This window comes from Salvelinus namaycush, chromosome 25 (assembly GCF_016432855.1).
Source record: "Salvelinus namaycush isolate Seneca chromosome 25, SaNama_1.0, whole genome shotgun sequence".
NCBI classification, from domain to species: domain Eukaryota; kingdom Metazoa; phylum Chordata; class Actinopteri; order Salmoniformes; family Salmonidae; genus Salvelinus; species Salvelinus namaycush.
In genome coordinates this window covers 12,363,684-12,377,621 of record NC_052331.1, presented here as the reverse complement: position 1 = coordinate 12,377,621, position 13,938 = coordinate 12,363,684, and the positions used below count along the sequence as shown (strand labels likewise).

The 13,938-nt window shown below is 40.5% G+C and overlaps 1 protein-coding gene across 2 annotated transcripts in view; it reads right to left on the bottom strand.

Annotated features, from left to right (window-relative positions):
- Positions 1-13,938, bottom strand: part of LOC120020258 (rho-associated protein kinase 1-like) — a 68,103-nt gene that overhangs the window by 30,924 nt on the left and 23,241 nt on the right. For both annotated transcript variants that reach the window (XM_038963804.1, XM_038963805.1), the window contains exon 2: positions 2,400-2,481. In XM_038963804.1, coding sequence (XP_038819732.1) covers positions 2,400-2,481 — 82 coding nt within the window. The remainder of the gene's footprint in view (positions 1-2,399; positions 2,482-13,938) is intronic.

Genomic DNA, 13,938 nt, shown 5'->3' with positions numbered 1-13,938 from the left:
GGAGGCAGTTTGGAAAAAAACTCGTTAACTAGATGAACGGACATTCTGGGGTAATAAATACATAACCAACGTTCTCTGGTAATATTAGTACCGTGTGAATAGGGCTATAGCCTTAACTCCTGCTGAATTAAGCAGTTCTTGCAGTAAATGTATACACCAAATGTAGGCAAAATTTTGACTTGGGAACAGGAGTGGAGAAAAATTATTAATTTCTTTCTGCATCTTGAGAGAATGCAATGCTCCGTTAGATACGATCTGTAGAGGTGCCATCTTCATCATAAAAGATGATAGTATTTCAACCACATTCTGTTGAGCAAGGGTTTATTTAGTCTTCTAGGGCAACATATGACAAGAGAAGCTATATGTATCTAATTATAGACAAGTTGACTAACAAATAGCCTACCATAGCCTACCAAAATGTCTGAAATTATAAGCAGAAACATATCTAAATTACAAAACAAAATAATGCATCCCCTGTCCCCAAAAAATAAAATAATTAAAAAGATAAAATATTGGGTGCGGGCCTCAGATTGACACTTCATCACAAATAGTCAGGCGTTTTCAGATGCGTTATTAGTAATTGCAGGCAGGAGCAGGTGAACAAACAGCTGACCTACGCACCACTACCCGCAGTTCCTCTTGAGTTGTGTGATCAAGTCTCCAATGAAGTAAAAAAAATGATTATAATAATTGAAAACATGTACTTCGACTATCCAGATATCATTATGTTATTCAAATACTGAAATAATTTCAAATTGCCATCACTAGTTGTCACCAACACCTCGTTGCATCTATCTGACCATGAAGAAGTGAATGGTAAAAAAGTGCTCATGACTCCCTGGTTGAGCAACTGCTCTCTCCTTGAGTGACAGGGCTTGGTGTGGGAGTGGTATGCAGCAGGAGGGGGAGAAAGATGACCAATAGCAACTGGAGTAAACTATAAAAACGGACACTACAGGCGCTGGACTATTTAATTTTTTTGAAACATTAAAAATACCATTATAGAAAGTAAATTAAAAACCCAAACCAGTCTGTGCAAGAATACTGGTATATAGTAAAATCACCCAGCCTGAGTTGAACGTGAAAAAAGTACCAACTAGACTAATTCAACAATAGTTTGTTTCTAATACAATGAACAGTTAGTGTCTCTATGATAACAATTTTTCACAAACACAAATGACAAAAGTCCATGTGTAAAAATGCCATAGCCTCCATAAGTTCTACAGTCATAGAGGGTGTAGTGGTGAAAGGAACGCGTCATGATAGACACCATGTGGGTCACCAGCCACTCATGAAAGCCCCTTTGTTGGGGACCCTGAGTGGGCTAAGCTGCAGACACAATTATACCCGGGCCTGGACAGAGGCGAGGCAGTGACCTAAAAACAGCCTCCAATCTCTCCTGCCGCCACTGCTAAATCATTGCCGCGACTCAAAATAAAAAGTGTAAACTTAAACGACTAAAGCCAGATAAAACATATAGAAAAGATAATGGAGTGCGATATTATTTTATAATATCATCAGAACTAAAATCACCAAAATAAAAACGACAGTAATGGGCCTCCTGAGTGGCGCAGCAGTCTAAGGCAATGCATCGCAGGCGTCACTACAGACCCGGGTTCAATACCGGGCTGTATTGCAGCCAGCCGCAACCCATGAAGCGGCGCACAATTGGCCCAATGTCGGCCGGGTTAGGGGAGGGTTAGGCCGGCCGGGATGTCCTTGTCCCATCGCTCTCTAGCGACTCCTGTGGCGGGCCGGGCGCATGCACGCTGACACTGTTGCCAGGTGTACGGTGTTTCCTCCGACACATTGTTTCGGTTGGCTTCCGGGTTAAGCGAACAGTGTGTTAAGAAGCAGTGTGGCTTGGCGGGGTCGTGTTTCGGAGGACGCACGGCCCTCGACCTTTGCCTCTCCCGAGTCTGTATGGGAGTTGCAGCAATGGGACAAGACTAACTACCAATTGGATATCACGAAATTGGGGAGAAAAAAATGATAATCAGGGAGAATCTAAAATGGTCATGGGGTCCGCATCGATTTTGTTGTTATGTTTGAGTCACTCAGATAGCATGAGCCATGGCAATATGTGTAGAATTGCAGAAAATGAGCTTTAAAAACATCACTCTCTCAACCCCGTGGCAAAATGTGTAGATTTGCAGGAAATTTTCTTTGAAACAGCTAAATTGTGTCTCTGCAGCCAAGAAGGAAAGCCTCTAAAAATGTTGATTGGAGATTGCGCCATTGGCCACGCTCACCACCACCCCCCACCTACGCTAACTTAGTCACCACTGCTGAAAACAAATCGTAGGGGAAACACTGCAAAGCACTACATGATGGAAGTCACAGATTCAAAGGAAGGATGACAAATGGGGAAAAGAGCCTCGTATGGGCTAGTTACTTACATCTATTCAAAAAGTTGTCGATGCTTTTGTTTTTCCTCAAGGCTGGAAAGTCAAGGTCGTACACCAACGCATCCAAGCCATCCTAGAGAAGAGAGAAGAGAAGCATTAATAAAATGTATAGTCTTCAAGGCCTAAGGCCACAACTAGGGCAACTAATCTACAATACTCTAACCAGCTCTTAGCTGGTCTACAGTAGAAGAAAGCTATGGCGTGTTACCTGGAGGCTATAGGCTATAAACCAGCTATATACCCAAACCTTCACAATAAGCAACCCTGCAAGCAGTAGCCCCAACCTGGCTTAGCCAACAGAGGACAAGGTTTTCAGCAAATCAAAAGATCATATTTCTGTGCCATTTGTAGCCTAAATGGTTGCAATTTAGTTTTAACTGATTAATAGCTGATCTAATGACAGATTGAAAAGGGTTTTGTTTCACAACTTTATCCATGTTTAGGGAGTTTCAGACCATAGAAAAAAAAAGCATCAAGGCAGGGCTCTACAGTGGTGACCATTTTACTCGCAAATGCGGCTAAATATTTTGCTGTACGACCTGGAATTTTCATTTAGGAGCACAAACGCACCTAGAAAAAGAAAGGATTCTAGCTTCATTATATAAAATATTTTTCATTGAGCTCTAAAATGTCTTTATGTGCGCCTACATTTTCCAATGTAAGTGCACACATCCTCCTTGTAAAAAAAAAAGGTCAGTGTAGAGCCCTGCAAGTCACATTAAGCTATAGAGTTAGTGCACTACACACAATCACAGCAATGGTGTGACATCAAACGCCTGACTACATTTGGTCTCCAACTAAAAAGATGGACAAAGCCTGTTCAGTCTGACTGAACAACTCATTCCCCTACAGCAAGATCTCAAATCTATGTTCATAAGAAACTAATTATAAAAATGGGCAGGTTAGCCACAAGCATTGGACATCACACTCACAAGCATTGAGATTTCACTAAACACCAGCCACTCCTTAGAAAAGCAACTGAGGAAACTGAAGAATGAGAAAGCACTACATCGGATGACATAAAACAGTGGGTTGTAATAATTGCCTGAATTTCACAGGTCAGGGAGCTCTCTTCAATGCAAACCTTTCTGGTTGACCGAGTTTCTACCTTAAGTCAACTTGGCAAGGCTTAGACAATTAGCACCTTAACTCGAATGGAAGTAGATAATGGGAAAAAGATTACGTCAATGTCAACACTGCAGTGAAACAGTCCTCTCTACATCTCGTGACATGAGGTCATCCATATGATTTTATTCCAACACTATGATTGATTCCCTAAATAAACATATTAATCCCCATTCATCACCCAGGTGTGAACAAAAGGGACCTCCTCAGAGCCTAGGTCGGTCGGGCCATGCTGGAGCAGAAGAAGTGCCGCCGGGCCAGCCAACCTAATCTTCCTTAATCCAGGATCTCACACACAAAGAGGGCAGGGCCACATCAAAGAGAGCAGTTTTAGCCAGGCCTGTAGCAGGACCGAATCGCTGCTGCAAAGCGTTATATTTTACAGAGAAGGCTGCAGCAGAAGCAAACTTCTTTGTCGGTGACTCTTTCGTGTGCTCAATTGACTGGGGAACAGCTGCCTCATGGAGAAAATCGTTAAGGCAAAAATATTTTTAGATTAAGGCCATGTTAATATTATTTCACACCTTGATATCTAGGTCTATAAAAAGTTATCTGAGCTGCATGCAATTGAACAGCAGCAGGACATGTATGGTTCTTTCCTTGGCTCCCACACAAGTGAGAAGGAAGTATTTGAGTCAAGTGTGATGGACTGATTGAGTAGGGCATAGATGTAATGCATTCTGTTGTGTGACATGTGAGCACAGAACGGTGACCTTTGTCTACCTAGTTATGACTTGATCAACCAAGCTGTGTGAAATAAAAAACAACAGATGACACTACAGACAGATAGGCCCGACCCTCCTCATGGGGAAACAAAAAGAAAAGCCACATGGTGAGTCAGCTGCAGCTCAGACAAGAAGAGAGGAATGCTCTTAAGTAACTATGGCTCCAGATGGCGGACAGGAATGGGCAAAAATATCAATGTATCATAACTACAAAACACTTGTATTTTGAAATGCATTTTGCATTTGCAAGTAGCCGTCCCGAACAGCAATAACATTCTCAGAAACAGTTACAGAACATTTTATTTGCTATGAATGTGATGTTTATCTACCTCAGTTGAATGCACTGACGGTAAATACCCTAAATATATGAACGCAAAATGTAAAAAGTGTTTGTCCCATGTTTCATGACCTGAAGAAAAAATAAAATAAAATGCTCCATACTCACAAAAAACGTCTCGCTCTCAAATGCTGAAGACTATTTGTCTGTAAAAATGCCATTTTGTGTGGGGGGGTGAAATCATAACCTCCCAGGCACAACCATGGCTTCATCCATGCCCAGTCATGTAAAATCCATAGATTAGGGCCTAATGAACTTATTTCAATTGACTGATTTCCTTATATGAACTGCAACTGCGTTTATATATTTTTTTTTAGTATAGGTAGTCACTTTGGATAAAGGCGTATGCACGCTTCCCAGCCGAAACAGTTTGGAAGAGTTGATGCATACACTACCGTTCAAAAGTTTGGGGTCACTTAGAAATGTCCTTGTTTATGAAAGAAAAGCACATCTCTTGTCCATTAAAATAACATCAAATTGATCAGAAATACAGTGTAGACATTGTTCATGTTATAAATTACTATTGTAGCTGGAAATGGCCGATTTTTTATGGAATATCTGCATAGGCGTACAGAGGCCCATTATCAGCAACCACCACTCCTGTGTTCCAATGGCACGTTGTGTTAGCTAATCCAAGTTTATCATTTTAAAAGGCTAATTGATCATTAGAAAACCCTTTTGCAATTATTGTCACAGCTGAAAACTGTTGTTCTGATTAAAGAAGCAATAAAACTGGCCTTCTTTAGACTAGTTGAGTTATCTGGAGCATCAGCATTTGTGGGTTCGATTACAGGCTCAAAATGTCCAGGAACAAATAACTCGTCAGTCTATTCTTGTTCTGAGAAATGACGGCTATTCCATGCAAGAAATTGCCAAGAAACTAAAGATCTCGTACATTGCTGTGTACTACTCCCTTCACAGAACAGAACCAGAATAGAAAGAGGAGTGGGATGCCCCGGTGCACAACTGAGCAAGAGGACAAGTACATTAGTGTCTAGTTTGAGAAACAAGTCCGTTTTTTGGGGACTTCGGTGATATTAATTTTTTATTATTATTATTTATTTATTTATTAAAATCGGCTGTTCAGGAACACAAGATTTTATCTAAAGACAAGTCAAAGTTCGGAGCCAAAGTCTACGCCCCTTCGTCGGAGATTGGTCAACAGTACGGAATCTTCAATAAAGTATTTGAATAACAATGCAAATTTTTTAATTGAGAAATACTGCACCAAACATCTCAAATGTAAAATTGCTCGACTAAGATCTCCTCAGCAGATTTCTTGAGTTATTTTAGATTCATTCTGACAATTGAGGAAGTGAGTACTGGATACAATGTCTCAAAATGGACAAAGTATTATTGCCACTTTTTCAAGTGACAGTCTTAAGGGAGTATGCGAGCACACTTGTTCAGTTAGAAGAATTAAGCTAGGCGCCAGCCGAACTGAAGCATGCTGACGCCTTAAGAGTGTCTGCTAAATCACAAAAATGTAAATGTACATGTGAAAATAGCTAAATGATCTGCAACACACACTAGGTATTCATTATTGGCTTTGTTTTGGGGCAGAGATCATTAGAATAATACTCTGCATGCTTAGCGATTGTTAATTTTTTACATACATTTGTATTTAGTTCATTTAGCAGATGCTCTATCACACCATAGTGCCAGACTTCTGATACCAACATAGGGTGAAAGGGGGCCACCAAATGGTGTGCCTTGATTAAAGTTCATTTGTGGAATTTCTTTCCTTCTTAATGCGTTTGAGCCAATCAGTTGTGTTGTGACAAGGTAGGTTTAATATACAGAAGATCGAGCTATTTGGAAAAAGATCAAGTCCATATTATGGCTAAAACAGCTCAAATAAGCAAAGCGAAACGACAGTCGATCATTACTTAAGACATGAAGGTCAGTCAATCTGGAACATTGAGAACTTTGAAAGTTTCTTCAAGTGCAGTCGCAAAAACCATCAAGCGCTATGATGAAACTGGCTCTCATGAGGACCGCCACAGGAAAGGAAGACCCAGAGTTCTCTAGCTGCACCTGACGCCCTATATGACTGCTGACTGACGGCACACTCCATCACCAAGGACTGGGAGCTGGAGTCAAAATGCCTGGAAACGACACTTTAGGCAATATAGACGAGGGGCTAAGCTTGACCATGGAAGAGCGGCAAGTGGGTGAGAATAAGATATCCTGCATCACAACTGCAGGGATCACAACACAAAATGTGTTTTTCAAACAATATATAAAATATATAACCCATAAGAAATATCTTGCTGCGTTTTGTAAACGAATATCTAAAACGCTCCTTATGGTAATTTCTGATCGGCATCAGACTAATTTTGTACTTCAGTTCTCCACTCGGATGAGAATTCACGAACGGGCATTCTATCAGTCTATACTTTTCTTCGGTACTTGTCAGTGTAGCCTACTTTTCTCCAGAAAAATGCAAGATTAAGGCCAAGCAAAACATTAAGAAATGTAGCTGGTTCCATTCTTTCTATGATAAACATTAGAAATATGATGGCCATGCATCGTTTATGCAAAAAAAGACATTGCTTTTTCATTGTAAGCTAATTTACTTGTGTGGCTGCTCGCCTAAAAACGTTGCACTTCTATTTTCTGATGAAAATTAAGCTATTTTCTGCCAAATGTGTTGCACTAATGTGTTTTCATTTTAGAAAAACTATATTTGCAAACCTAGGGCTGTGGCAGTCATGAAATTATGTCAGCCGGTGATTGTCAAGAAAATAATTGCCGGTCTCAAGGTAACTGACCATTAATTAACATACACATTTAGCATCTCCTGGCTTCCACGCATAGCCTACAAGCCACTGAGATGCAGACCTTTGGAACATCTAAATTTTAACAAGTCTAATAAATCCATGTAAATCCATGTAATATAGCCTACACCATCACAATAAATCCATTATGTATTTTAGACAGGTCTAAAGAAACATGAGGAAAATGTTGTCTATTTCAGAAGAACAGAATAGCATACTCTGCATTGTCCTTATGTTAGGCCCTGATCTGGCTATGCCATATGGCTGTGGGCTACACTAGCTCATTTAGCAGACAAGATTTGCTTAGAATTACGTGGCATTGTTTTATAATATGAAGAATGCAATTGAACAAAGCTGAATAAAATAGAAAGGATATTTTCTCCAAACGATTTGAGGGAGTGTTCACATGCAGCTATTCTGTGGTTGAGCAGTTAAGAAATAGGTACTCCTATATGCTTAATTTAGGATTATGTAACTTTAGTTGTGATAAAAAATGTTGGGATATATGTTTTGAATTTTAAAACATTCTAAGGCTGCAAGATGTGACTAATGATGATTTGAAAAAAAGTTGCGGTCTGCTTTGTTTTTTGCGCAGGCTGCACACACTTCATCAGTCTCTCATTTAACAAGCCTCTAATTTCCCGGCTGCATCCCTGTGTGGCCATAATCCCCCTAAAAAAACATGCCTTTTGCGGCCAGTGGCTGAATATAATTCCCTTCTCCCAACTGCATGCCGAAGAACCTCTGACGCACATGGCTCTCAGTCACATGATTGGGTCTTTTCTCTTCTACAAGTGAAGACAGACACATATGGGATGCAACTGCGCACGTCCTTATCAAATTCTGAGGAGAATATTGGAAGAACTGTCCACATTTACTTTTCGGCAGACAACAAGATGAGTAGGCCTAACGAACAGCAAAAGCACTACCTTATGTCAATCTACAATAACCATAGTACAAAAGTTGACCTACTCTAGTCTGTGCGAGAAATAAATATTCCAAATATACTCTTGGACAGTTGTGGGATGCGATAGATTCCAAATTAATTCAACTAATAGCATTTAAAAAAAACTGTTTTAAGCAATGAGCCTGATGCAACAGATCAGAATGTTATGCTAAAAATGTTGATAAAGTACAAGGCTATTTCTAAACATTGCAATGCGCACAAGACAGTAGGCTATAAGCGCAAAAATCTTCCATTAGCAGGAAAACAGCATTGACAAAAGTGACCACAATTGCGAATATGCATGTTATACATATTATAAAAGGTGTATTTCTATGGTGAATATGATCTTCCCCAAACTTGAAACTCACGCGCTGCGTATGTATGCCAGTCAGGCTCTTACACCCGTTGTAAAGCGGCTTAATGTGCTTCATTACATGAAGTGTTGCCCAAAACAAAGCATGCACCGTTTGCCTTAAGCAGGACATTATAATATATCATTCACAAGTGATTGGCTAATATTGTCACTCATCACACTATACTTGATTTAATCTTGTCTTTACATATAGTAAATAATGTGACATTTTTTATTTTATTTAGAAGAATGGACCATTATTATGCACGTCTCGAAAAAGGGGCAGCGGGGGATCATCTATGGATTTAAATAGCGAATGGAGGACGTTTTTCCCACGGTTCATTTTCATGCCAGCCAGGTGGGCTATACTCCTGTTTTAAAAAGAAGCAATGTGCTTAATATTAGCGAGGTTGAGAAATAAATATAGTAGGCCTAGCCTATAGAAAACTCTTTAAGAGGCCATCATTATTTTCTCACGCAATTGCACACCCTATAGAAATGTTGTGCAACATGAGCTCTCATTTAGTGTTTGATTGGATTTTCGATTACATTTGTATTGATGTAAGAGTGATTAGAGGGACAATAAGAGTGCAGAGTATTATTCAGTTAGCAAGTTTGGTAGGCTACTAATGACCATCAGCAGCAGAGCTAGGAGGAGCCTAATTACCATGACAAAACGGTCACATGGAATTTGACTGCCATCACGACTTGTGACCGCATGTGTGGCGGTAATATAGTCACCATAACAGCGCCTTCAGAAAGTATTCAGACCCCTAGACTTACTGTACATTTTGTTAAGTTACAACCTTATTCTAAAATGTATTTTAAAAATAAATTTAAAAAACTCTGCAATCTATACACAATACCCCATAATGACAAAGCGAAAACAGGTTTAGATTTCTTTTTTGCAAATGTATATATATATATTTTTTTTTAACCGGGAATACATTATTTACATAAAAGTATTTATGACCCTTTGCTATGAGACTCGAAATTGAGCTCAAGTGCATCCTGTTTTAACTGATCATCCTTGAGATGTTTCTACAACTTGATTGGAGTCCACCTGTGGTACATTCAATTGATTGGACATGATTTGGAAAGGCACACACCTGTCTATATAAGGTCCCACAGTTGACAATGCATGTCAGAGCAAAAACCAAGCCATGAGGTCAAAGGAATTGCCCGTAGAGCTCCGAGACAGGATTGTGTCGAGGCACAGATCTGGGGAAGCGTACCAAAAACAGTTCTGCAGCATTGAAGGTCCCCAAGAACACCCTTGACTTTCAATTTAAAAACACAGATTTGTTGTCGGACTCGCTCAACACTCCCCTGATTATGGTATGAGTATATAATGAATAATAGGCTTATAAAAGTAGCCTAAAAATAATATTATAAAACATAACATGTCTAATATAGGCCTAATAATATAGGCCTAATAATGATACACTGAACAAAAATATTAAAACGCAACATGCAACTATTTCAGTTGATTAGGCCCTAATCTATGGATTTCACATGACTGGGAATACAGGTATGCATCTGTTGGTCACAAAAAACAAGTAGGGGCGTGGATCAGAAAACCAGTCACTATCTGATGTAACCCCCATTTGCCTCATGCAGTGCGACATCTCCTTCAAATTGAGTTGATCAGACTGTTAATTGTGCCCTGTGAAATGTTGTCCCACTTCTCTTTAATGGCTGTGCGAAGTTTCTGGATATTGGCGGGTAATCTGTATCGATGTGTACGACAGCGTGTTCAAGGGGTGACATGTCTGGTGAGCATGCAGGCCATAGAAGAACTGGGACATGTTCAGCTTCCAGGAATTGTGTACAGATCCTTGAGACGTGGGGCCGTGCATTATCATGAAACATGAGGTGATGCCGGCGGATGAATGGCACGACAATAGGACTCAGAATCTCGTCATGGTATCTCTGTGCATTCAAATTGCCATCAATAAAATGTGACCGACTGGCTCTATTCAGTCTTATGTAGCAAAATGTGAAATGTTATTTTTTACATTGGATAAAAGTAGAGACTCAGAGCTAGAAATGGTATATCATACACTACGGTTGAGGAACAATGGGAAAGTTATTCTGCTTTGAAGGTTGATAAACTTGTAACCTCACTTTTGAGAAAATGAATCTTGAATGTTTTGGTACCTACTAGAGAGCTTTGTCTACATCCATTCAGCAACATACAAACCCTTTTAAGCTTCAGCCCCACCCATCTCTTTAAGGATTCACTGTGGGGCTATGTACTAAACAACCAAGGATTTCAAGACTAAAGGGTGGTTTATACTACGGGTGTGTTCGTAATCTGGAGTGCCAGTATGCTCTTGGGGTTTGTAAACTCAGAGGTTGTCAGATTGTCCGTTCGTAACGCTCTGAATTTACTGTCTCGGAGTGTTCCGCGCGCACACTGGACGCAGTCAAGCACCCAGACTAACTGGCTAACGTTGGCTAGCTCCTTCCAGACACAAATTAGGGAACAGCTCACTCTGACCATTTTACTCACCCTAGCAGAGCTGGTTAAGCTGACACCAGCCATATTCTGAGCGAATTTACCAGCTACATCTGAAATGTACATGTTGTGTTTATATTTTTGTTCAGTATAATATTAACTCAGAACAAAGACATATTAGCCTAAGTGTATATGCATTGTCTTCAGATACAGCAACCCAAGACATAAGCCCAAGTATGCATTGTGGAGGAAGGAGATGGAACCCAGGTCATCCATGCACCAAACAGTGATGCGTGAAACGTCTTTTCATGGGCAAAAGGTCACAGCTGCTGGTCTGAGAAAACCGGTAGCTGTGTAAACCACAGTGACTTTACTAGACCTACCGAATAATGAAGGCTCTGGTTTCAAATCCTGTGCAGAAAGCTATCCACCAGGCAACCAGTGTTGAGCAGGGCACGGGCAGGGATTGACCTGAGTTTATCCATCTCTCCTGTCTGTCTGGCTACATGGAGAAGACAGGAACACAGGGCCAAAAAGCCTCTGCCACCAATGCACTGATTGACACCTTTCACACCATCATGCCAACCCGGACCGTACGGATTGCTTTTCTTTACACTTTTTAAATGCCATTACGTCGACTGGAATCATACAGTGTGCTTTCAGAGTTTGTGTGTCAGACTGTCCTTTCTATCTCAATTCCAGCCATTATGATAGATGCGTAACCAGACCAGCATAGTACAGCTTGGCTCAGCTCATCTCAGTAGTGTGAGAAGGGTATTACAGAGCACCAGAGGTGTGCAGTCTATCTGCTTTCCAGGCACAGGAGGTGAATCGTGCAGCGACCATCAATAAATGCATAACAAACGGAAGTAATGACTAATGCAATATGGCCAGCTGTTAATATTTGAGATTCCCAGCATACGAAGGATCTAGGCCAAATAACTGCTCTGTATAGCACTGTTGCTTGACAGATTCAGACCATGGTAAAAACAGATCAATTGTATACTGGGCTAAGCCTAACTCTTCAGACTAAGCCTATGTAAAAAGTAAGCCTAGGTCTATAGCCAGAGTCATGTATATGACTCTAGTCCATAGGCTACAGTTTGCTTCACTCCACACACTGAAGAAAATAAAACCACTACCATTCACATATGGCAGTTTGGGGAAAATGTCTAGAAAAGCAGACAGAGGAGAGCAATGCATTGCATCCTGCCAACTCTGTATTTCTCCTGCATTCTGCTGATGCTGCAGGGAAGGGTGACATCCATCCCTAAGATTGTTAAATAATAACACAAAAAGCACACTACTATTGATGAAAAGGACATTCATAAGTGCATGACTATACCAAATAAAATATGTGGTTGACATAACATGGCAATTATTTATATTATGCTGAAAGGGAGTAAAAATCTACATTTAGTCAGACCACCTATTTTCTTCGGCAGACATTTCAGTTGGAGTTAGTTTCCATGGGCGACTCAACCACATCTTCCTTCTCTACATGCCAACGCTGGGCACTGTGGACAGGCCAGGCACAGAGGTCTAATTGTAGCCTTATCTCTCATTTCCCTTTGCCACCTAAAAGATGTCACACACACACACATTAGCAATACAGATGCAAAATGCATTTGGTGTATCAAAAAGGACAACTAAAACCAAACCGTGCCAATGGCGGGCTCTCTCAGTCAGCAACTTCTACAAACTTTGCTTGCTAAAGCCTTGGCCGATCAAATTAATTAAAATATATTAAATGCCTTTTTTGCATACTTCTTCTGCAATGCATTGTCAATGTGGGAAAATACAAATAGTGGGAATGAATAGGAAAATTCCCTGTATGCAGGGATGTACAGTTGAAGTCAGAAGTTTACATACACCTTAGCCAAATACATTTAAACTCAGGTTTATACAATTCCTGACATTTAAATCAGAGTAAAATCTTAGGTCAGTTAGGATCACCACTTCATTTTAAGATTGTGAAATGTCGTAATAATAGTAGAGAATGTTTTATTTCATCACATTCCCAGTGGGTCAGAAGTTTACACACACTCAATTAGTATTTGGAAGCATTGTCTTTAAATTGTTTAACTTGGGTCAAACGTTTTGGTTAGCCTTCCACAAGCTTCCCACAATAAGTTGGGTGAATTTTGGCCCATTCCTCCTAACAGAGCTGGTGTAACTGAGTCAGGTTTGTAGGCCTCCTTGCTCGCACACGCTTTTTCAGTTCTACCCACACATTTTCTATAGGATTGAGGTCTTTGTGATGGCCACTCCAATACCTTGACTTTTTTGTCCTTAAGCCATTTTGCCACAACTTTGGAAGTATGCTTGGGGTCATTGTTCATTTGGAAGACCCATTTGCGACCAAGCTTTGACTTCCTGACTGATGTCTTGAGATCTTGCTTCAATATATACACATCTTTTCTCTTCCTCATGATGCCATCTATTTTGTGAAGTGCACCAGTCCCTCATGCAGCAAAGCACCCCCACAACATGATGCTGCCACCCCCGTGCTTTACGGTTGGGATGGTGTTCTTCGGCTTGCAAGCCTCCCCCTTGTTCCTCCAAACATAATGATGGTCATTATGGCCAAACAGTTCTATTTTTGTTTCATCAGACCAGAAGACATTTCTCCTAAAAGTACGATCTTTGTCCCTATGTGCAATTGCAAACCGTAGTCTTTTTTACGGCGGTTTTGGAGCAGTGGCTTCTTCCTTGCTGAGCGGCCTTTCAGGTTATGTCGATATAGGACTCGTTTTACTGTGGATATAGATACCTTTGTACCATCTTCACAAGGTCCTTTGCTG